Here is a 26,091-nt window from a genome sequence, read left to right on the forward strand (position 1 = left end):
GGAAATCTACATATTTTTATAGAAGACAATCATTACCTCTCTAAAGCATACCACACACAGCACAAATGCATATTGTTCATGTAAAAATATTGACTATAATTCATAGCCAGGAGCTGCAGGCTTGCTTCTGACAGTGGAGAAAGTCTGGGATGAAGAATAGATCATACCAGGTGACTGGACACAAAACAGTAAAGGTACCTATTCTGTTGGACCATATGAAATTGTCACTAGTCTACAGATCTTGACCTACAAAGACAGCAATTTCGTATGATTCAATATAATACTGGTTCAAATAACCATTGACAAGAATCCCACTGACCTTACAGAACAATCTCAGGAATAAACTTCTTGAGTTGAATCCTAAAAAGGGCTTAAACTATGCTTAGTTTTCCTTCAGTTTTCTGTTATTAGAGGCGGATGTCTATGGCATTTTTATTTATTTTATTTTTATGAAGGAGAAATCATCGGATAATACAATGCACTTACTTCTGTGATTTTGGTAAAGTTGTAGACAGTGACTATACCCAGTCATTTACTCTGAAGCAAATTCACAGGGCAGGGGAGTATTACTAGATAGAGTTTAGACTCTGGAGTAAAAACAAAACAAAACAAAACAAAACAAAACATTGGCTTTGAGTTCATCCTCTGTCACTTACTATCTTAGTATGCCTAGAAAATTAATCTCCAATTATCCAATTAGTCATATATTAATGGGAAGACATTATCTATCACAACATGTTAGTTTCTTTTCTTACTCCTGTGCTATGGATATTTGGAAGACAGAAATGGATCAAGAGCTTTCTTAGAGAAAAACATGATTTTATTTTCAAAGTACTTTTAGAAATTCCTCATGAAGAAAGAACTTAATTGATCCAAGCCTTTTTAACCAGACCTACCTGAGAACATGTGAAACTATGGCTTTTCTAAAAAAATTCTTTTTTTCTCCATCTCATCATTAATATTATTTGGAAGGGAAGAGTTAAGTTCTCCAGGGCATCTCTGCCTAATCAAATGTGGTTTTAGATGCCTTGGAATCCTGGGTAACATTTGGTGCCATTGGACCAGTGTGGCATACTCGGGGTGAGCAATGGTGAAAGTGTTCTTTTTAGAGCAACCAAAAAATTCCTGGGTTCTTGTAAGCATTTCCTCCAGAATCCTGGAGCAGTAGAGTGCTGTTTAAATTTCTCCAGGATTCAGTGTCACAAATCAAAAGCAGCTGTAATTATTCCGACTCTCATAACTCCAGAAATAAAATTTGCTATATTTCTTTTTAGTTTGGATTAGTGCAAATAAAGCCCTCTCTTTCCAAGAAAGGAGCAATTTCATCTATAATGTAAGTACCACAGGATCTTGGGATGTATTATAAAGAGAATCCACGAATTACACATCCTGTGCTACACTTCTCAACTAGCAAGGCAAGTATCCAATTGGGCTTTTACTACATGTAAAAGGTTCAGAGTAAAACTATTTTAAAAATTCCTCCCTTTTCCTCAATTGAACCAGAAAAGTAAACACATAAACAAAAGCAATTAATATTCATTTTGGCAAAGTCTCATGCTAGGATGTGTTTTACATATACTCTCCTTAGGCCTTTGCAGAGGAAAGGAAAACAAAGGAGGAACAGAATGAAGTTGGTGAGACATAGAGATGAATCGGAAATGAAACTCTATGAATTAGATGTCCAGGAAGTAAACATCCTCTGAGGGTTTTCCCCTTCTTAAAAATATTTCTAAATGACACAATCAGCCAATGTACCCAGACCTCTGGTAGAATTATTTATTTAATACTAAATTTAGGAGGGGAAAAACACTACACCCTCCTCAGAAGCTTAAAATCTCGGGAAGTTGGCATATTCATGAAGTGATTGTAAAATAATAGAATTATATGTAATCAAGTGGTAAATTATAAATACAGAACAAGAAGGCTATAGGCTTTGGGTGAAGAAAAATCACTGAGGTCTTACAGTGTGAAAAAGATGATCTGAAATAGAAGGAGATATTTGGAGAGTTTGAGGACAATGGCCGAAGGGATTTTAATGGAGAAAATAGAGGAGCACCAAGAAACAAGGAGCAACAATGCCAACTGGTCTCTGCTGCAACAGACAGGAAAACCCTAGCCTTGAGAAAGTCCTTGTGTATAAGCAGATACAGCACAGACTGACACTTAGAACATGTAGCTTTGTTTGATCAATAGCAAAAATGTGAAACTGTAAAGTAAATCAAATGCATGTAAGAATATGGATGGTTACTTTGAGTTCTTGAATTGTGCTCAATATACAATTTTTTCACAGATTTCTGGACCCAATAAGAGGCCTTTTTAGTGGATTCCAGGTTAATAATATAACAATATGGATCCTGTATTTCGAGTGGATTTTTGTGTGCAATAAACGGTGAAACCTTTCCAAGATGAATCTGTTGTCATGGCTTCCTTTTCCCACTGCTATTCTCCCTGGTTTATTTCCCTTTTTATTGCCCATTGCTTTTAGAAGGAATAAATATTAATGAGTTCCACAATGTAGTTTGTACTCCTCTGTTAACATTGGTGAGAGTAGCTACTCCCTACTGAGCAATCATCAGCAAGGCAGGCAATAGCCAGCCACAAACCATTTCTTTTACATTCTTAGAGAGCAGGAGTGTGCCTTGGAAAACATGCTATTCATTCACCAGTGCGCATCCCTGAGTGCTTGTTTCAAAATTCCTTCTGGTGCTATCATTCATCTACAACAGACTCTCAGGGAAGTAAGTGCTTAAGGGTTACAAAAAGCACATGTACTACAGTCACTTGACACTATCAGGTTATGTGACATTTTATCCACCATCTTTCTTTCATTAACGGAAGGACCTTTACTAATAGCTATGGTTTCATTCCATCTGGGGGTTATAGGGATGAAGATAAAACAGTATCTTAGATGCTCTTCCTCTCCAATTTCCTAGCTTAACTGCTGGCAAGGTATAGTGGTTTTCTAAAGATCTGTAGCTTGGGAACCCCAAGCTAGGGCTTGATGAGTGAAAATAAGACCACTATTAGAACTAAAAGTTCTACTTCACTTCTGAGGGCACAGTGACTTTTCCCACTCTTTCCTTGCCAGTCTAACCTCAGAAATGTGGAAAACCCGTTTTCTACACATATATGCCTTTGTTTCTGTGTCTCATCTTAAAGTACTGATTCTCTTTGGCTCCACTAGAGGTCAAAAACTTATGCTAGAATTTGGGACAGATTTACTGAGAAGTCTTAAAGCTTCAGGTTCAGGTCCTTCTCATGCACAGTCCCTTTCTGGGGCCTTGGCAGAGATCTTAGTGATTTTGTATTTAGAATTTTACATTTTTTTAAAAAAAATAATAAGCGACCCTTAAATTATATAAACTTTGGGGCTTAGAAAACCAGGAGCTTTCCTGACCCTATCCTAGCCTCTTATATAGCTTTAGAAAGCCTTTTAAAAGGGTTCTCATCGGCTTTATAGTAAAATAAACTCCTGATTATAATCATAATGGTGCTTATAAAATAGAGGGAGATTTCTAAACTCATTCCAGACTTATAGAATCACTATCTCAGGGGATAATATCCAGGTGATAATATGCATTTTCTTAAAACATCCAGGTGATACTTAAACTGTATTCTGAGGATATATATGTCTTGGAAAAATAATTCACCCAAGGAATAAGGGTAAAGTTTCTTTATTAAGGATGGACCATGGTTGTAATGTACTTTCAGAGCTTAATTGAAGTCTCAAACTGGTATATTTGTAGAAGTTTCTCCATGTTAGCCTTACGAAGCATCAGTTCTGAAAATCCAGTAAACAAAACTATAGTGACAAGGCTACTTACTATCAAGCTATAAGCTCCCTGAGGACAGGCATCAAGTCCACTTTTGTTTTAAAACATTCTATCTTCAACGTCTATCCTCAGTGATGCAATTTAATAATTGTTCAATAAGTATTTATGGAGTGAATGAAGGAATATCAAATAAGATATCCAAATTTGTAGCACTTCATCAATCAGACTGTGATTGATGTTCAGAAGAGTAACATTTGGGAGAACAGACACAGGATGAGTTTAACATTAAGTCACTGATTCCAACTGTTTGTTCCCCACACTAAGCACTTAATCATTGCAGGAACCACATAATTAACAGTGTCTTAATAAATTCAATCAATATTGTCACTGTCATCATATCATCATTATGACTATTGTTTTCTTTGAGCATTTGGGACTTAAGTTTTGGTATGTGTAAGTATTCCATTAGACTTCACACTCTTGTAGAAATCCCAGTGTTTCTAGTCTATTAACATCTTTTTGTGTCAAAATTTATTTTCCAATGTTTTATCCTTGTTAGCTTAATATTACTCATATATTTTATCACCATACCATCTATGACTCTGTTCAAGACACCAAGATAGGTAATAATACATTTTATCTTCTCTAGGTAATAATTCCTTTGTCATTATTACCTTTGCCTAGGGAAGATGTCATTCATCTTTCCCATTACAAACTGGGAGAAACGAATGACAAAAATGGAGATAGGTTTGACATATAGGTGCTCATGAATTTTCAATTTTTCCTTCAATTTTAAAAGTTTGCAATCACATTCATACTTCATTGAACAATACCACTTTAGCAATGTAATTTTTATGGAGTTTTATGTTCCTGGAGATTATTCTTCACTCTAAAAATACTAGAGAAAATTCTGGACATTTTTTAATTATCCAAGAAAATTTCCCATCAAATGCCATTTAATGGATTAAACCAATCTTCTGAATAGTTTTGACACTGCAAACATATATAATTTAAGTAAATCTCATGTTATTGCCTTGATAAAATAAAAATTTCAGCTGCACTTTATAGATACAGAAGGCATTACCGCCTGAGAAATACATCATGTGTCATTTGTGTGTTTACATATTTGCCAGCAATGGTGAATGTGTGGACTGATTAATCTATATTCTTAGTTTGAGAACTATAAACACTCATAATACTGATCAATGCTCTCAAAAAAACAGTAATAATTAAAACAAAATAATTTCCTGTAAAAGCTTTTGACTCTGACATATAGAAGTTATATTGTAGATTTTTAGTCTTCTTTATCTGGTATTAATTAGATCTCTAGGAAGCAAATGAGTTTTATCTTATTTAGCAGTTGTGTTGAATTGATTTTTATTTAGTACCTTTTATTTCCTGTTGGATTGGAAAAAATACATCTTATAATATATTATTATATATTATAATATATATAACAAATATAATATTAATAATTATAGTTTATTTTGATAATTATTCTTACATTTTTAACATGCATAATGACTTAATATATAAGGGTGATCAAATCTGTCCCCTTTCCCAAACAATATACTCCTTATCATTTCCTCCTGTCATATATAACTGTTGCTCATTCAGAATATAGTGTTTTAATCATGTATAATATTGCTTCATCATATCTATACTTAAGTTACTCAGATGTTTATCAAATTCTTTGCACATCTTGACTTCTTCTCTTCCTGATTTCAATTTCCTTCATTTTAAACATTATCACTTAGGAACTTTTTCAGTGATGGTTTCATAGAGGTCAACTTTTTCACTTCTGTCTTAATTTTGCCCATAGTTTTTGATGGTAGGTAGTTTTTAATGGTAGGATAAATAATTCTAAATTGACATTTATTTCCCTCTCAGTACTTTTAAAATATCATTTTTGTTATTTTGCCTTTTTTTCAGCTGTTGAGAATTTCACTGTTGATATATTAATTCCTTTTTAGTTAATTTTTGTCCTTTTCTTTATTCCTTTTACTTTGTCCTTACAGAACTACCTTATAGTTGATGAACTGAAATCCCACTACTCTATATTTAAGTGTATCACTATCTTGTTTGAAAACTGTCTCTATTCATTCTGTACATTTTGTCTTTCAACAAATCCAGAAAATTCTCTCATGTCTTCTATTAATTTTTTCATTCTGAACCTTCTTGTTTAATTCTGCATGACTTAGCTCACTTTTATTCTTAATTTCTATTTTCAGTGTTCCTTTTTGATTAACTTCCTTACATTTGTCTTGAGTTTATTAATAACTGTTTAGCTCAATCTGTCTAATCTACCTATTTATTTCCAGTAAAAGCACTTTTAAATTCTAGAATTTCTTTTTTGTTCTTTTAAAAAAACATCTGGTCTTTTTTTGTGTGTGATTCATTATATTTAATGTTTTAATTTTCCCTTTACATCTTTAGTAAGTTCTAGCATATATCTTTTATGGTGTCTATCTGCTATCTCCATTATTTCCAACGTTGTGAGTCTAATCTTAATGTTTGTTAGGTATTTTAAATCCTGTTTAAAATGGATTATTTTTTCCTTGTGTAGTTTGCAGCTTTGAATGGCACATTTTATCTGGGGAAACTCTGTGGCTTAGGTTAAGGTATTCATTCCTTCAAAGATTTTGCTTTTGCTTATGTTAGGCAACTCAGTAGTACCATTTGTCATGCTATTTCTTTCTTTCTTTTTTTAGTGTATATTTATTTTTGAGAGACAGAGAGAGAGACAGAGTATGAGTGGGGGGAGGGGCAGAGAGAGAGGGAGACACAGAATCTGAAGAAGGCTCCAGGCTCCAAGCTATAAGCCCAGAGCCCGACGCGGGGCTTAGACCCATGATCAGTGAGATCATGACCTGAGCCGAAGTCGGACTCTTGACCAATGAGCTACCCAGGCACCCTGCCTGATGCTATTTCTTACATTAGTTTCTCAGTTTGGTGGTCTTTGGATTCATGGAAGTTCCATAAATTTGAAACTTAATTAATTAATATGAGTACAGACCCTTATGTGGAGTTCATAGGAAAGGTTTGTTCTTGCCCTGACTTCAAACTAAGGCTGAGGCTGACCTGCTTCCTTGTCCTCTCCCTCTCTAGGTAAGTTGAGTTCACTCATTCGTTGCTGCTATCACTCTTTGAGATTGAAAAAGTAAAGCAGTATTTCCATTTTCACTCTCTTTCTCTGGCTAAAAGTTTTATGTCATACCCATTATAGACTTCACTCCTTCTCGATTCCCACAGTGTGTAACCCTCCTCCTGCAGGTACAATTACCACCCAGGGCAACACGGAGAGCATCAGTTCAGTCTTCCTGGTTCGTTTTGAAAAATCATTTAGTTAATCAAGACCTCAGTTCTGCTCTTAAAAGCATTTAAAGCTTTTAAGATATCGTACCCTGCCTGTCTAGGTGTTTTGTAAGGGATGATTTTCAGCTTTTCTAATCTTCTATAATAGGTATTTTTAGGCAAATAAAATTAAATAATATACATAAGGGTATAAGGCCAAGCAGAAAAGAAATGAGGCTTCCTGATTATTTGCATAGGGTTCTTTTGAAAGTTGCCTTAAGATGAAATTAAGAGTTTGTAAAGCTTTGTATGAACTAGAAAAGAGAAAAAGACATATAAAACATGTGCTCTTGAATGAGTGCCCACACAGAAGCACAGTGCAAGAATTTTGACTCTTTTCATTTGATCTAACAACTACATCATGTTTCCTCTATTCAAAGTCAGAGGCATGAATAATTATTTATTCAGGGATGAAGGGTGTATGTGAATAGAGCCCCTTGCTAAAATCAAGAGTTTTTAAAAGTATTTTTGAAATGTTCAAGAAATAATTTTCTGACAAATTGTAAGAGCCATTCACAAAGGGGAGAGTAAACATATCAAACAACAAATGTTTATTAAATAGCAACTAAGTTAAAGGCATTATAAGCCCTGTTTTCATGTTTACATGGCTTACAATCTTTTACATATATGTGTATATATATGTATATATGTGTGTGTGTGTACAAACAAATATATATGTATGTATGTATGTATATATATATATATATATATATATATATATGTTTGTTTTTGGTTGGATACTTCCTGCTATCTCATTAGTAAGCTCTTCCTCTACTAAAAACTCTAAATTATCTTGGGGGTAGACCATTGACTAACTTAATCTAGCTCCCAGCATGTAAGTTTTTATTAGCTTCTATTCCAGTGGCTGACATCTCTTGGCATCTCACTTCTATTTTGTAATCTACTCATCACAAATTTCATAGGTTTAACAGCCCTTCTCTCCCACAAAACATCCTAGAAGTAATTTCCAAGAAATATCTGACTTTTTTCAAGGATTTCCTATGTTTTAATTAGTCTATAATTATACCACAGTGCTTTTTACATCCCCCTGCAACTGTGAAGGCTGTCTTCAAAAGGGAGTCATGGTGTTATTTTGTTCCTGTTTCATTTACCTTATTGAGATTAGGAGAGGAGCACCTGGGTGGCTCAGTCAGTTAAACGTTGGACTTCAGCTCAGGTCATCACCTCACGGTTTGTGGGTTTGACCCCTGCATCAGGCTTTATGTTGTCATCACAGAGCCAGCTTTGTAACCACTGCCCCTGCCTCCCTCTGCCCCTACCCACCTCTCTTTCTCTCTCAAAAATAAATAAACATTAAAATTTTTTTAAAAGATTAGTAGAGCTCAAAGTGGTGTGCTTAGAAATAGGATAAATTTTGAAAAGTGCTCATACTGTCAATTTATCTCAACAGAAGCATTCATAACCAAATTTTATATATCTGTGTATATAATTATGGTATCCTAGTGACAATTTAAAGTTGGTAAGTTTTAACATCTTTTTATGTTCTTCTATAATTTTAACATCTACACAAAGATGTTATAGAAAGTCAAGAAACATGAAAGCACTTCTATCTGAGGGGTCCGCATGGACACATTTCTAGATATAGAGAAAGCAAAAGTAAACCACTGTGTTTCCTAGATCATTTAAGGATTATATAAGGAAATGTACAGAGAACGTCTGATACATATTTCTGATCGAAATGGCATGTAAAATGTTCTCACCTACCTGTTATTTCAAAAGTGATGGATAGGAAAGGTGCAGCACTAGACTTCGACGTACTCTGATATTTACTTTCTGAAATAACAGGGAAATAGCACCATAAGCATTGTATTTCTCTTTTTTTCAAATCAGCTTTGACCAAAGTGGGCTACTTTGTGGAAACTGTGGATAAACAACTACAATTATAAATAGTGTGCATTCCATTTAGAGATGGTGACTTATTCTCCTTATTTCTTTGCAGAACATGGGAAATTATGAACTCCTTCATCTTTCTGTCTACCCATTCACAGTTCAACCACCTTCCTGCCATCCATCTTTCCATCGATCGCCCAAACTTTCTGCTGGTTTATCTTATTATATGTCATCATACAGGCTCATTATCCAGGCTGTTTTTCTTAATAGCCTCCAAGCCCACACACCTTATCCAGAGTTCATTGTGGACTTTTTAATCTATTTTCTACAAAATAATGTTCTAACGTTTCCTATAATATATATCATGAAAGCTTCATGGTGCTTTAGAACCAATACTCTTGGTTTCCTTCATTTAAAAACATGTTCAATATGTATTAAAAGAATGTCTTGAATTATAGAGTTAAAATCTACTTTCATTTCACTTTGAGCTCTTTAAAAAATCAATTCATGTTTATGTATCCAATGATAAGCAACATTTTCATCAGTTTTCTAGCTACTGCTAACCTCCCCATGGGCAAAGCCTCTTCCTGTCATATTCTCATAAGGGTCAATTTCATGCCAGCATAAGCTGAACACTGTTCACAGCCTGCTGGAATTCCGATCAGCCAGCCGAACAGAACCTGCCCAGGGTTTTACTACTAACTCTTCTCAGTAGAAAACTTGTCAAACCTTTCTTCTAAAGAAGTGGAAATTTTGCTCACCTGAAATACTGTAGGACAAATGTTGTCAAGATTGGGAGGGTTACCTATGGCCTGCGGCAATACATGAATAAGATATGGATGGTCTCCAATATCAAGAAGATATATTTTCCCAATTATCTATAGGTACTATCACCAACTTCATAAATATTCCGATGGTATAATTCAATGGGCACAAATAAGGTGTGAAGTTGCAAATATAATACATTATACTTTGTGCATACTTTAATAAGATACATTTTTATTTTCTGGAAATTAAATATATTAGCTGAAGGGAGGAGAATTTTTTATAGCCTGGTGTGTGTGAGTCTATTAATAGTAGTGAATACACCAATGAATAAAGTTATTTAATGTGGCCCTGTCCTTGTGGTAAGGTGGATATTACCATTCCTCTGTGTAATGTGATGTGCCAAGATAATAAAGGAATTTTATGTGAACTTAATATCACTTGTTTTCAGTATTTTTATATCAGGAAATTTCATTTTGAGTTAAAGTATTTTACTTTAGGTTAAGGTATCTTTTAATAACTTGGTTACATGTGGAAAGAAGACATTTGTTCAGAGAACACATGGTGCAAATCTGCAAACAGTGTAGACTGTGTTCTTCATATTAAGCGTAATACAAATTGCTCTTGGGGCAGGTTGTTCATGGTTATACAATCAGGATTACTTGAGATCAGTACTTTCTTTTTAGGACTCATTGAAGGAGTTATTTGGAGGACTTTCCCTCTCTTTTACAAAGTAAGCTTTCATTCTTTGGTATTTATTGAAAGAAAACAGAATGTGAACAATCCTCACAGCCCACAGCCTAACTATTCTCCATTCATACACATGTATAGTCTTTACACATCACCCTTGGGATGCTGGCATATTGAATACATTTCCCATTGGGAAATGGTTAAGTGCTTCTGGGGAGAAATTGATATAGTCTAAGTTCTGAGAAAAAAAAAAAGCTGCAACTTTTAGGGAGGATTAACTGTCTTTAAAAAGACTATATAAGGTTTATTAGTATTCTTGGTATTTGAAATGAAATGACACAAATTACCAAATTATTCATGTTACATACATATATGATTAATATTAATTTTAGGCAAATTGATTATTTCCATATCCATGGATCATTGCTTTGGCATTTGCTTTACTCCAACACATACATCTTAACGACAATGTTCTTTTTGTTTCCCTTTTTCTCTGTGACTTTTTGGTGCTCTGCCATGCTTTTGGCAGTGATAGGGAGACTCCATGGCAAAATGGTTAAAAAAAAAAAAACCCACCCAGTTGCAATTCAGAATTCTGAAGGATCTTTTGAAAGTAATAACCCACAGGATATAATTGACATTCAGAAACTAAAATCTGATCTACCTCTAGCAATGAAATTATACTACTCTGAAAGGACTGCTATAATAAATCCACCTAACAGTGTTAAAAATGTGGCCATTAAAATGGCCAAGAAAATATTAATGTACTAACATTACATGTTTTATGCTACTTTCTTACAACCTCAAGAAACATTAGTAGTAAAATGTATCCCTAGGCTAGATTCCTAAATGAGTTGGGTGACATACTATGTAAAGTTAGTGGATACAAAACAATTAAATTGTGCAAGTTGCAAATGCACAACTTCAGTGCTTATTTTCCATGAATTGCTGGTCATTGGTGCCACTAATTTTGGGGGGAGGCAGAGGAGTCCTCTCTTCTGTTTTTTTTTTTTTTTAACACTCATTTCTCTTGGTTCTTTCCCTTCTCTTCTGGGCATCCTTCACCAGATTTCTTCTCTGAAAATTCTCCTATTTTGGGTCTTTATCCTTATTCTTTTCCCTTTCCAACCAACATATTTGCTGGAGAATACTACCCTATCCTATTTACAACTTGCCAAATACAACATACTCATCTTTTTTGGCAAGATTTCTCATTGGCTTTTGCTTGTCTTCACCTGTAGGTTTCAATACATGCTGTCCTCTCTGCCTGGAATAAACTTCTTGCATTCCTGATCCACTTCCTGTATGGGAGGTGTGTGTCATCACTCAGCTGTAGTGCCACTTCCACTATGTTTCTGTTTCTGTTCTACCGCCATCCCCCCAGATATTCTAAACTCAAGTTGTAATGCATTTCATACTGTATTATACCTATTGGTTTGTGTGCCCTCATGATAACCATGAGCACTTTCCTGACACAAATTTTGTATTGATATTTCCATCCATATCACCTCATACAATTTTTGAAACTCTGTCGGCAACTAATAGATATTTATTTAATGGACTAATGATAGAAATCCTGCTCTTCTCAGGTAGAGGGAAGGTAAGAAGGTCTGCCTATAATATTGCTTAAAAACATTCATATTTGTAGGGAGTTAAGAGCAATTAATTGAATACAAACTTAATCTAATAATTATTAGAAATGTAGAGTAATATTAATATATAATAATATATACTTTTAGCCTTGACCATCTTGAACTCACTTATCCTTTCGCACACTTAGCACATCTCGTCCCCAAATTGAGATTTAAACAACAAAAAAGGTTCTAAGACAGGTTTTCCAAATCAAAGGGTTTAATCAAGAGTTTTTTTAAAAAAGTCATGTCATTACTATTTTTTAATATTTATTTATTGAGAAAGAGAGAAGGAGAGAGAGAGATGTGAGGGGGTAGGGGCAGAGAGAGACAGAGAGAGTGAGAATCCCAATCAGGCTCCATGCTGTCAGTGCACAGCCAGACAGGGGGCTCGAACTCATGAACCCTGAGATCATGACCTGAGTCAAAATCAAGAGTTGGATGCTTAATTGACTGAGCTACCTATTATTTTTTTTTTACTGTAGTCGTACTTTGTACTTATTCTGTATTTATTTCATTTAAATTCAAACTGAAAATTTCACTCAATACCATAATTAACCTACTATTTTTCAACCATATTACAAACAGCAAAAGGGGTTGCCATTTTACAAGCAGATTTTACATCTTATATAAGGGAACTCTAGCCTTTAAAATAAATGACCATTCTACATGTATACTTACAAGATGTTTTCTTCTGTATTTATAATTAGTTACACCTGCTAAATTTTGACTCAGAGTCTGCAGTCAGAATATTTAAAAGACTTGTCAGCAAATCAGAACTGACCAGGGACAGAATTGGATTATTACTATTTTTTTTTTACAACCAAAATTTAAATTACTGTTCATCAAAGTGGATATCAGCCATGATGTGAACAGAGTTATGACTGTTCATGTTCCGGATATCTATATGTATATCTGTCTCCCTGCAGGGTGACTCCAGGCTCAGTCTGCATGTGTAAGTTGAAAAGAAGAAGATAGTTTACCTTCTCTGTCCTTGTGGGTGTTTAAGTGCGAGAGGAGGTTTTCATTGGTCTGCACGCAGTATACCTCTCGCATCTGCACCCCTCCTCCGCAGAGGGCAGTCTGGTTGCCCCGCCTCTTGTCCTGCTGACTGAGCAAAGGGTCCACCCGGCACTCAGTCCACTCTGTAGTCCTCCAGCCATACCTAAAGAAAGAAAATGCTGGCTGTGGCAACCATGTTTATTCAATAAAACTTTGCTCTGTTCTTCTTACATATTTTTTTCTTAAAAAAAAATTAGTCTAAAAAACACTTTCCTCTTGAATCAACCATAGACTACTACATCTGTGGTACAGATTCAGGTTCAATTTCTTCTCCTCTATCCTCAGCAGTACTCCATTTAAAGAGGGGTTAAATTTAGGATGATCCTGTTTTATTTGCAATTACTGGAAGTTGCTTATAAATATTTTATGAAAAGAGAGCATAATGCTGAAAACATAAAATTTTATGTTCAATTAAGCTGAACTCAGGCTGGCCCTTTCTTGATGCTTATAAACAAAGGAGGATTGAATCTGAGAATGGAAAACATTCTAAATGATGATAAACCCAAACATTTGTTTTGCCTTTAATAAAATCCATGAAAATTGCTACTTCATACTGGATCAAAATTATAAGTGTGTGTGAGGATTAAAAAATATATAACAGTTCAGAGTTTTCTCTTTATTGTGAAGAATGAGTGTTTTTCTGTAGCACTGAGAATCCCTGATGAGTGCCTGATGAATGTTGAAAACAGCTGACGTTTCTAATCAGTGGAACACAGGAAAGATGATCTGTGGTTCTAAATTAAAGCTCCAATCAACGTTAGGATGTGAAAGAAATGTTGGGGGCTTGTCAGCCCAATATGTGCTTTAAGGCAATAGCCAGGAACCATTTCCCAATGCCACTACAGATAGAAGTGATGGCATTTCCCCACCTCAAGGAAAATGGATATTCTGAAAGCACAAAGAGAATGGCTCATGTAGCACTTCGTGTCACTTTAACCAAGATGCTTCTTCGGTAATCAGATTAACAGCCAACATGGGTACAAATGGATGTACTAATGTTCATCGCAAATGGACAAAAAAAGTTAAATGGGCCTTCTGATGTCTGATCTAGCTGCTTCGCTTTGTCAATAGTAAAGTTTCATGACAGCAAACTAGACCTTCACATTCATTTTTTCATTTTTAAAAGGGGGTGAACACAGCTGCAGGACTGGGGCATCACAGAACAATGCTCCTGACGTATATATTTATAAAGGAAGAATGGCATTCAGATAAATTAAAAAAAAGAAAGAAAGAAAACAAGTATAAATGATGCCTTGAGTCAGAGGGTCGGGAGGGGGATGTCAAGGAAAGTGAAACCAAACAAATCATTCTTTAGGGGAGTTAAAATGAAAATTTCACTTTTTATAGAATAAAGTCCAAAAGTCGGAACATTTTTGTAGGACAGTGTTTGCAAAATGGTATTTTATTTTTTCCCACTTAGAATTTGTAAAAATCACTATTTCTCAATTCACTAATCATTTAAAATCAAATGGGTATGTGAACACGCAAGGTAGGGAGACATCACAACATAAGCTGCCATCCTTTATTTACTCACGTGGCACAGGGGACAACTGTGTCTCCTTGAGATGCACAGGGTTCTCTTTCTTCAAGTTCTGGACACTCTTTCTCACTGCCAATAGGAAACTGCCTAATGATCCGTGTCCTGACACGAGTGCCTTTTGGGGATGCCACATCACGGCACGTGTTTGAGCAGGGACTCCATTCTGACCACTCTGACACCTGGCACTCTTTGGTGATCACACAGGACTGGAAGGTCATTGGCAGCTTCTCTTGTCGGCAGAAGCTGCAAAAGAACATTAGGATTCTCATCACAGACTAATGAGCAGTTACAAACTTTGTCTTCTACACTCCAGAGTAAAATAAGCTCGGACATTTTTATTTCTACTTGGAGGTACAAGGCCAATTTCATTGAAAATATATCAACATTTATGATGTGTAAAAGCAGTCAGACTCAAAGCTAACATTTGCATTTCCTATTTTGTAAGAGTTGTTAAGCTGTTCAGAGGAAATAGAAAATAAAGGGACTAAACAAAATTAGCTGAAACTAAGCTTACCATATTGTTCATTTCACTCATTCCAGATTTGTTTTAATTCAGAAAATGAGGAACCAAGAACAGTTAACATATAATTTTCATTGTTTAGTGATTTAAATAAACATGCCTGGCTAACTTAATACAATATTGTTTTAACAAAAAAACCCTTAAATGTAAGTTTAATATTATTAAAAAAGTTTTTTTTAAAACATTTATTTATTTTTGAAGGACAGCACAGAGCCTGATGTGGGGCTCGAACCCACGAATCGTGAGATCATGACCTGAGCTGAAATTGGGTGCTCAACTGACTGAGCCACCCAGGCACCCCATAAGCTTAACACTATTTTTAATATCATTTGACACTTTAGCTGTCACAATTTTATGATTATTCAAGTACATCAACTCTTGTAGTTCACACTTTAATATACAATATACATATGGGTATCTTAATTAGATACATCATAAGCATTAGAAATATAAATCTATTTATATATTACAGAATACACTCTAAGTAGATGTCTCATATTTACTTGTCAGTAAAGTATTTGTATTCAAACTGTTATCTCTCTACTCCTACTTGAATTAGAGGGATGCTGGGTTCTAAATTGTAATGTATACATATGAAGATGATGTTATGAATGCCAATGACTACAGGCATATGCACTTTAAATGGTTTTCCTGGAAGTGGGTGGCCTTGTGTTGATTCTTAGTTGAACTCTTGCCCATTCTCAATAACCAATAATGCATGTTTACAAGACATGGGCAGCCTGTCGCCATGATACAGCCATCTGTTCCACTGGGAGAATGCACTGATAATTCTGTCTTGTCATTCAGGTGCTATATTTAACTATGGTAATTAACCATACCAAGAGGCAGGTCCATTTTAATGTAACAACTCACATTCAATCTTCTTAATTCTACTGGCATGTGCATGAAAATTGCATTCCTAGGAGACAATTAGAGCTCAAAGCATCAAAGTCAATTTGTCTGAGCTGAGAGGTCTGGGAAGAAGAATCATCCGAGAATAGTGGTAAAAGAGCCCTGTGAGTCAGCTCTGTTTTTCTTCTAACAACACAGAAGACCAAAACCCAATTTTTACTCAAATGGCAGGTATTGGGCATTTATGATATATTAGGTACAACACTAACAACAGAGCAAAACTTCCTCTGTAATGAGTAAGTTTTCATTCTTGCATTTATGAGTTCATTCACAAAAGTCAGGCAAACTAATGACCAAATCATGACTTCTAATGCCTCTCTTTACAAACTTCTCTGTAATTTACTCTTAGATACAATTCTTAACTTTCTTGAGATTGTTTTCATATTAACATGTATATGTTATCCTCTATGTAATACTGAGTTCATGTTTCATGTACAGGCAGAGGGATTAAAAATTCCTTTTAACCTTTTGTAGAGAATTTGACCATCAGTTAACGGTCTTTTTCAGTTGTCCTGGTAATCTGAATAAAGCTGGCAAGTCAGCTATGTTACTAGTTTGTATTATTTATGATAAAATAACCCCTTTGGATAAATCCCATCTGCGCTGGAGAAACTACAAATACCTGATAGACAGCCACCATTTTGAGCTTCCCTGAATGCGGCATCTCTAGGGAGAGGGCTTGTGTTTTTATAGCGACCTTGCGGCTGTGACAATGGGGTTGCTTCATGAGATCTCAGCTTCTGCGGGTCATGAGACTTTTAAGCCAGAACAGCTGCTGGGCTTGTCTGATGTAGAACTTTTCCTCCATGTGAGTTGTGCTTTACAGATTTCTAGGAAAATTTCCTCATTTGGAATGTCTGATCTACAATCATGTCAAGTTCCTATTCTATATCCTTCACAAAAACAGACCTGATGCCAAATGTGGCCTATGGTATAGTCTTGTGAGTCTTACATACACGCAGCCTAAGTTTAACACTTCATTTGATACTCCCAACAATCCTTTTATGTGGGTACCGTTCTTATTTTCATTTTAGAAGGAAAAAGTCTCCAAAAGGTTATGAAACACGTTCAAGATCATATATCTAGCAATTAGTAGATTAAATTTTGAGCTTGGATTTTTAAAAATCAGAGCCCATTTTATTAACCATTTTTTCCTACTTCTCACATTTTAAACTGTAAATCTCAGTTTGTTAGGACAAATTCTTTAGCTGGGGCCAATGCCAAAGTTACTGGCTAACTGTGAATCAACTAGTATCACTGTTTCACTGCCCCAAGATTTGTACCATTCGTTCACTTTGTAAATGTGCTACTTGTCCTAAGGAGGAATTAGTGATTATGAAAAAGCCACAACAAATACATTTCCCTGATAAGTGTTAATTTTCAGAACAGGTCCAACATGTAAGAAATTAGTAGCATAAACAAAAAAAAAACAGTTTTAAGTTCTTTTATGTTAATATGTAACAATATATTACCTATATATCAATCTATTATCTTTCCTGTAATTTTCCAATACCCCAAACAATTATTTCAACAAACATGTATTCAGTAACTCTACTTAATACTGGGCTTTGTATATACAATCTCAAGATTAGAATAATTAAGTTGCAAGCATATAATTCTGCTTGGAGAGGCACAGAAGGCTATCTGAAGTAGCAGGTTACTATGGTGAATTTTAAACAATGTATTAGAATTTGTCAGATTGAAATAAAGACAATTTATGGAGATGTGAAATAAAAGAGCCATTTGTTGGTTGGTTGGTGGGGAAAATACAGATTTTTTTCCTTGGCCTCAATGTAAGGAGTTTGTGTTACACAGAGGTTATAAGAGTGGAATGGAAGCCTAGACCAGATCAAGGGCAGTTATGTAGACCAGAAAAGTAATTATGTGGGCGAGAGCATCACTGAAAGATTTGCAGGAAAAAGGACATGGTATTTGCATTTTGTATAAATTTCGATGGTGATGTAGAGGGTGAAATATTAGGACACAAGATAAGAGGCAGGAAGACCATGATAATGATGATGATGTCATTGATATAATATAATGCATATATCAATAAATAGAAACATATATTGAATGCTTACTATGTGCCAGACATTGCTCAGTCTAATAGGTGTGATCATGAACATGAGATTAATCTTCACTGAATGTCTACTATGAGCTATGTCTTGTGTTTAACTTTGCCTAAAATATCTAATGTAATCCTCAAAACCACTCTATAAGGTAAAGCATTTTTTTGTTTATTTGTTTAAGATAAGGAAATGAAATCTAAATGTCTCCTCTAGGTCTAGAAAATAACCGAGTTGGGATTCCATCTAAATCTTTCTGCTAATGAGGTTTAGGTAGGGCACAATAAAGATAATGGCAAAAGAAATTGAAAGGAGCTACCAAGTCTAAGAAAAGAGGAGTTAGAAATCATGCAACCTGATGGATAATTGAAAGGGTTAAAAGAGAAGGAGTCATTAAATAACTTGGAAGTTTCTAACTTTGATGATCCGGTGAGCAGCATTGTGTTTCTTTGAAATGGAGAACATGGAATGAGAAGTAAGTTTCTGGCAGTTTATAAATGAGTTTAACATTAATGTCTTGATTTGATCTGGAGATTTCCAGGACATATCCAAGAGGCAGAAATGTTCAGTAGGCAGATTCAGAATTAAAGTTCAGGGTTTGGTTGAAAGTTCTGGATGGTCTGTATACTTTTAATAATCATGAGGGTATAAGAGATGAAAGCCAAGGCAATAGGAGTATATGAGGGGTCTCACATGGGGGCTCATTTTAGACCTTTGTAAGCACATTTTGTGATTGTTAGTGAGACCAAATAGGGTAGGTAACAAATGATCCATGGTTACGAATCATGCAACTATTATCTTGTACCATTCTCTCCTTTATTCTGGCCATGTAAAGAGTTGACTCTAAGTACTCAGGAGAACTATACACCTTGGTTCATTATAGTTTTCATGAGAACATGCTCCTCTGGGAAAGTCAAAGGCATGGGCTATGCTTCTGCAAGGATGACCCAGTAAAGTAATGATGGTCACTGTGACAGTTTCCTTTTCATTTACATTCAGGATAGCCCAGATGGCCAGGACTTAATGGAACAAAAGCTTGGCTTTGAGATAGAAGCAGATGTTATTTAGTATACCCTGTACCAGATAGAAAGTAATCAGATAAATATTGAAAAAAATGAAAAAGTGGAGAGAATTCAATACTTGTCTTTAAAGAGACTTCATTAAGAGGACAGAGCACAGATATTTCTGATAGTTACTTCAAACTCTGATTATCCACATCTTTAACATCTTTAATTTCATGTCAAGGTTAAAACTGATAAGTTATAAATTTCTTTTTAATTTTATAAAGATAGTGCATGAGCAAGGGAGGAAAAGAGAGGGAGAGAGAGAGTCTTAAGCAGACTTCATGCTTAGCATGGAGCCTGACGCGGGGCTTGACCCCATGACCTTGGAATCATGACCTGAGCCAAAACCAAGAGTCAAAATTCTCAACCGAATGAGCCACCCAGGCACCACTATAAATTTCATGTTTGATAATTCAAGCTATTCAAGTTACACAAAAATAGAATTCAAAAGAATTTCAAATCTTTTTTTTTCCTAAAATTATTTCTGAAGGCTATTTAATAACCATAACATCTGTGAAAATATACCTTCTTTCTGAAGGTAGCCTCATTCACCTCCTAAAATACCACTATCATTTTTGAGCTTTGTTTAGAAACTTCCCAAGACCCTCATTTTCTCAGAATCAAATCCCAACCTTCCTCTCTGGTAACCAAAGCTCTCCATAATCTGTCACCACTTCCACTGCCCTCCCGTGGGTTGTCAGTTAGCCAGAGTGAACTTTTGGTCCTGTTCCCTGATAGCCTACAGCTCTGTCCACTGTCCTCAATGAGTCCAGACAGAAGTAGCCCAGTTCTTCTGCTACTTTCATCTACACTATTTGCCATTCAGAATCCCATCTCCTGTCTTCTTTGCTTCTCTGATGTAAACTCACTCAAAATCTAGACAGTCTTCAAATGCAGCTTGAAGCACCTCTGCCCCAAACAGTGCCATGTGAAAATTGTTCCTTCTCCTGGGAAGCAGATGAAATTATAGACTGAAAATATGACACAAACTATGAGCAAGAGATATATTTCCTTTAAAAATAGGTAGGCTGAATATCTACATTGAGGTGGCAAAAAAGCGGCATCTTGTAAAACCCATTTGTAGCCTCTTTGCTTAAATTCCTCTTTTAATCCCTTTCTCTCTCGATAGATAGATAAAAACGAACAAAGAAACAACCTTTTTCCCTTTTCATCCCTACTAGGGCCAAAAAGAAAATTTAAAAACCAGAAAAAAAAAAAAAAGAAAAAAAAAGTTATGGTTGGGTATTACTGTGGCTCATTGTTTCCAATCCAGGGAAAGTAATAAAGTGATCAGAATAGTTTTTCATCATCTTGTGGCAGCCTAATATCTGTAGTCTGGAGCCCTGGAGATGGAAACTGTTCCTGAAAGCTTGGCATACTCTAGTGTATTGCTACTCAAAGTTAGGTCTGTGGACAAACCACTGTAATTAACTGGAAGCTCGTTAGACATGCAGAATCTCAGATCTCCACGCTGCTCTACAGAAGCAGAACCAGTATATTAACGACATTCCCAGCTGATCTATAACTACACTAAAGTTTGAGAACACTGGTCTTGAGCTTACTCTCCCAGCTACTCCAAAAATTTAAATCATTTCATATTTATAGTTGACAAGTAAATCTTTATCAGTATAGCCTTACTTCTTACATAACAGAAACTGAATAGATCACACAATGAGACGCATTACCAGATATTAGATGGTTTATAAAAATAATTGGATAGGCTGGAGGAGAAGGCATCTAAGCCAACTTCCCAGTACACCTTCCAGCCCTCAGAATCACACTGCCATTTCTCTAATTCATAAAGCTGCTTTTGTGGCTATGCGAAGCCACTTTTCTGGCAAAAAATTCCCTGTGAAATGAGTACTTCTGTCTCTTCCCAAGGATCTCAGTTCAGATTCCAAGCCCAGCTCTAGCACATTATTAGAGTCTAAATCACATCCAGGCTGCAAGCAACTTTGGAAAATATGATTTAGTTTTCTGCCTTTGTAGGACAGAAAAGTCCTACAAGAACAGTGCTATTCAAAACAAGGTCCACAGATGAGGGTGAGCGTTTGTTAAGGGTATGCGATAATCTAAGCACAAGAGATAAAAAGCAAGCACCCAGGCAATTCTGCAGCAATTTGAAATTTGCAACACCCAAGCACATGATCTGTGGATGTAATTTGATGAAAAGGGTATAGGCCAGTTTTGTTAATGTAGAATTCTGTGGTGAGCTATATGCTAAACATGTACAAGAGAACTGTGTTATTTGATCAGTAGGAAAATCAAACACAAACAAAAATGAAAACCAGAAGCCAACATCTGATCCTTTTCTGTAGACAGCTTGAGGAGCACCACATTGGAGGAGCGGGATGATTGATGAGCCAGCCCAAACAGCTCATCTGATTGATGAGTTTAGCTCATCCTGAACTCAGTTGAATTCCTACTCCCTCACCAGGCCTATAGAATGTGATGAACTCATAGGACTTTTTAGAAACATAAATCATTTTGGCACTTAAGAACATATTATTTGTAAATAAGATTCATAGCAATATACCTTTTTTAGTTTTAGAATTAGTCTATAAGCAATTCTAATATTCTCCTTGAATTAACACATTTTCTTCCTGTAAAGATACAAACACATTAAATAGCAACTATTCGTGTCATAGGAGAATTTTCTATATAAAGGATATTACCCTAAATCTTCTTGTAATATTAACAAGCATCCCCAAATTTGGTAATATGAACAAATTACAATTTGGTGTTCAGAGTAGTTTAAGGTATCACTTTATTTGTATAAAGGAAAATATATGTGTAAGCTTTATACTCTGTTCTAACAGCATAGGCATGAATTTAATTTGATTAGGTATTTTTTTTTCCAAGAATGAAAGTGGTTGTCCCAATGCTGACCAGCAAAATGTGAGGGTAATGGGACTTAAACCACATATAAAATATTATTGTAACTCTACTGACTATCTGAGAAAAAGAAAAAAGGACATGTTTTTCGAAGTTGATATGTTTCTCACATATACTAAGATAGCCATCAGCCCATTGACTGTCATGCCTTTAGTCCCATCTCTTATGCTTACAAACAGATGTAATTTTAAAATTATATTCAAATATTAGTATAAGAACATAATTCTCAGATATATATTTTTCCTATTAATTTACTGTTTGCTTTTTCAGTAATAAAAATGAACAGACCAAGAGATTGCCCAGTTTTTCTGCCCAGTTTGCAGCAAGAGGGAAAATGATGTGGTCCTCATTATCAAGAGACCCAAGACTTCCTAAACTGCTACTTTCGAGTGACATGACCCATCAGGTAGAGATTACTCTGCTTCACAACTTCCCACATAGTGAAATTACATTTTCCTAAAAGACCTCTCAGGTCTCTTTCTTCAATAAAATTGAAGACTCAAGTTTTCATAGCCTAACCAATCTAAATTTATATTGGTTCGTGTTTTCAGAATGAACCTTTAAAAAAGAGACTTCTCCTATCTTTAACTAAATTCAAGCTGCGTTCTTTTTTTTTAACACAAAATTAAATTTCCTTTAATTTACCACTATTTATCAAGCTGAATGAACAGTTTACAAATTTTCCGAGCTAATTTCATTCTCTAAGTGTGCCCTTTCCTTTACAAAATTCAGCAAGTTAGAGGCAATAATTCTTATGGAAACAAAATGCATGCACAGTCAAACCACTTTCCTTATAAAGGCAGAGGTCTTTCCCCTTGCTTTGATGTTTGAAAATCTTTTGTTGAGCTGCTGGGGAATGTTGCCAAATGGTGTCACCTGCCAGCTGGAGTGATCATATGCTCCCTATTAAAGCTGAGGGCAACGCTGCTGGTCAGCAGCTGAATGTGAGGATATCAGCACAGCACGTATTTAGTAATGGGATAAACTGCTACAGCAATGAGGCCTCCCTGGAAGGGCCAGTACATACATTTTCTATCCTCTCACACAGCAAATGCTTTCATGCAGCTGCTTCCTTATCACCCATGCTGTTCCAGGTGGCAAACCACAGTGAAGCTTTGTGGCACAGTCCCAAAACCACCCCAAGTGAAAACTCTATATAGCTTTCTGAGCCAGGGTAAAAACCATCTACCAGACTTCTAAAATGGCATTACGTGGCACGATTGATTTTGGCAATTCTTCTCATCAAAGTCATTCTTTAACATTAAGGAATTTTTGCCTCTGTTTTTTAAAACTCAAACTAAACAAAAAGAGAAGGAAAACATAAACACAAGACTATTTTAGGTATTATTTTGGGTTCTGCACCCAATTTTGATGTGTGGAGTCAAGGGTTTCCCAGCACCAGTGAGCAATTCTTGGACACTAGCAGGGGTTTTAGAATTCAACTCACTGTGGACATTAACCACCTGGAGATAGCGTCAGATTCCAAAGGTTAAGGATTCAATCCTGCTTGATTGCCCCCTGTCCCCTGCAGATGGCAGTTCCAAGTTCAGGTTATCACCTGTGCCTCTAACCAACCAGCTATAGACAAGAGGTTCCTAAGATTCCCTTCTTGGGTTTGACAGACCGTAGAGAAACATTTGATTTCCTAGATTACCAGTTTATTATAAAAGGATACAACTCAGGAATAGATGGAAGAGTTGCAGAGGACAAGGCACGGAACAAAAGTGCAGAACTTCCATGCCCTCTCCAGACCCAACATTCTTGTTCCACCCAGCACATCCAGAAGCTTTCCAAACAGCATTCTTTTCGGTTTTTATGGATGTCTCATTACATAGGCACTCCTGATTAAATCACTGGCCATTGGTGACTGATTTAATGCCAAGTCCCTATTCCCTCCTAGGAGGGTTGGGGTGGGACTGAAATTTCCAACCCTCTAATCACTGGGTTGCCTTCAATAAAGACTAGCCTGCAACTTTAGGTGATTTCCAAAACTCACCTCATTGACATAATAAAGGCATCTTTCTCACTGTCAACATTGATGAAATTCCAAGTGTTTTGGGATCTGTAGGCCAATAACTGTTGATGAAGACTAAATATATATTTTTCCTATATAAGAATTACCAAGTATCAACTCAAACATTGATTAACTGTTATAAGTTTTATGACAAATGGAAGAGAGAGAGAATTCAAGTCAAATATATCCAAGTTAAGGGACAGAAGTTAAAGGCAAGAAAGCTTTGGAGGCATTGATTAATGACTGGAAAATTTTTCTATGTTGACTAAAACAGTGAATTCCATTAAGTTTCACCTAACCTGGCCAACTTTCCACTGCTTAATCTGGTGGTCCCAGTGATTACTGAAACTAGGATAGCACCTAATCATAAAATGTAATGAATAATTCATAAAAATGTAAGAAAATCAATGCAATTATTCTAAAACAATGCCAACTTTTCCTGCTTTTGGTCACTGAGTCTAGAATATTCCCCTGCTCTTTTCCTCTTCTCTCTGAACTTTTACCCTCTGAGATGAAAACCCATAACCTTAACTTCAAATAAAATAACTGTGGACAAGTTTCTACTTACTTCAAATACAAAAGCTCCCAAACTGAATTCAACATTTCCCCCTCAAACTGGCCTGCTGCATCTCTCTCCCATTCCCCCCAAGTCTTCATTGTCAACTCCACCCATGCCAATTTAGCGACAAGTTATCAAAGATCCTTACAAAGAGCATCCTTCCCAATCATCTCTGGTCTCCATTTCCACTTCCATAGTCCTGAGCCATGTATTCTTTGTCTTGTGACAGAAGTGGGAGGAGCTGTCTGTGTAAACACTATCTTGCATTACCCTGTCAAAATGACCTTCCTGACAAATTTTTATTTATCCAATTTGTCACCTGCTCAAGAACTCACAATGGCTGGCTTAGAGTTCATTTCATTCCATTGGAACCCTTCCTTCTGACTTTCAAGGTCCTTCACACCATCCCTAACATCCTCTTGTTGATAGGGAAATGTGCCAAGCCAATTACATCTGTCCATTTCTTTATAGCTCCTGGTTCTCTCTCATTTCTTTTGGCTATCTTGACCTTTCAAAGACGTAAACAAGCCCAGGATATTTTTAGTGAATACTGAATTTAACAGGGGTGAATTTAAAATATTGAATTTATATTAGCAAATGAGAGGTCCAGAAGTGAGGAGACTTATGTTAATAATAATCTGTTTGATAAAGAGACAGAGCTAGTTTCCAAGAAGAGTGGACCATCACGATTGAGAAAGAGGGTCAAGTGGTTCAGATCAAGTAACATTTAAATAAGGGCAGGAATTCTGCTTCACATAGAGAAGGGTTCTAAAATAGTATTGTTGTCCAACATGTAAAGAACTGCCTAAAAAGAGATGAGGTCTGGAAGAATGAAAGCGGGGTCTAGGCAAACATCCATTAGGATAGAGCAGTGTGGCCTTAGGGAGGGAGGCTTAAGGGACGTTAGTGAGAGGTACTACTGAACCTCGCCCCCGGTTCATCCAGATATGCCTATTTAGTCTATAACTTTTAATATTAGGGCCAATGTTAAGTTTTGCCTAATTAAATGTTCTAGTGCCATTTTTAGGGGGGAGGGGTGCCATTTTTTTTCTCCTTTTATCTAGTGGCAGAAAAAAAGAACTGGTGTAGACAGAGTGGAAAGACCTGCCTACTTGTCCTTCTTTGTAACAAGATCTTGAACAAATGAGTGATTCTCTCCAAATCTCCAAATTAGAGTCAACAGCATCTGGCTTTTCTATTTTACAGGATAGCTCTAAGAATCATGTAAGTAACTGACATGAAAACTACTTGGAAATGGTTAATTCCTACAACTGTTTAGGTATGAAGATGATGGCAAAGATTAGACAAGTAAACTTAAATATGTGAATCTAACTTCCATATTAACTTTCTTCTTTGGAAGCTCCCTCAAGTCTCAACCTGAAACAGTTACTCCTG

General features: G+C 35.8%; 1 protein-coding gene across 2 annotated transcripts in view; it reads right to left on the bottom strand.

Moving 5' to 3' along the window:
• The window catches only part of THSD7A (thrombospondin type 1 domain containing 7A), a 437,882-nt gene that overhangs the window by 202,543 nt on the left and 209,248 nt on the right, over positions 1–26,091 (bottom strand). Inside the window, exons 3-5 of one of the 2 annotated variants that reach the window (XM_042967298.1) lie at positions 14,661–14,909; positions 13,048–13,229; positions 8,853–8,921 (exon numbers count right to left, since the gene is read on the bottom strand). In XM_042967298.1, coding sequence (XP_042823232.1) covers positions 8,853–8,921; positions 13,048–13,229; positions 14,661–14,909 — 500 coding nt within the window. The remainder of the gene's footprint in view (positions 1–8,852; positions 8,922–13,047; positions 13,230–14,660; positions 14,910–26,091) is intronic. The other variant, XM_042967289.1, reaches the window with a different exon arrangement.

Source organism: Panthera tigris, chromosome A2, assembly GCF_018350195.1.
Source record: "Panthera tigris isolate Pti1 chromosome A2, P.tigris_Pti1_mat1.1, whole genome shotgun sequence".
In the NCBI taxonomy this organism is placed as follows: domain Eukaryota; kingdom Metazoa; phylum Chordata; class Mammalia; order Carnivora; family Felidae; genus Panthera; species Panthera tigris.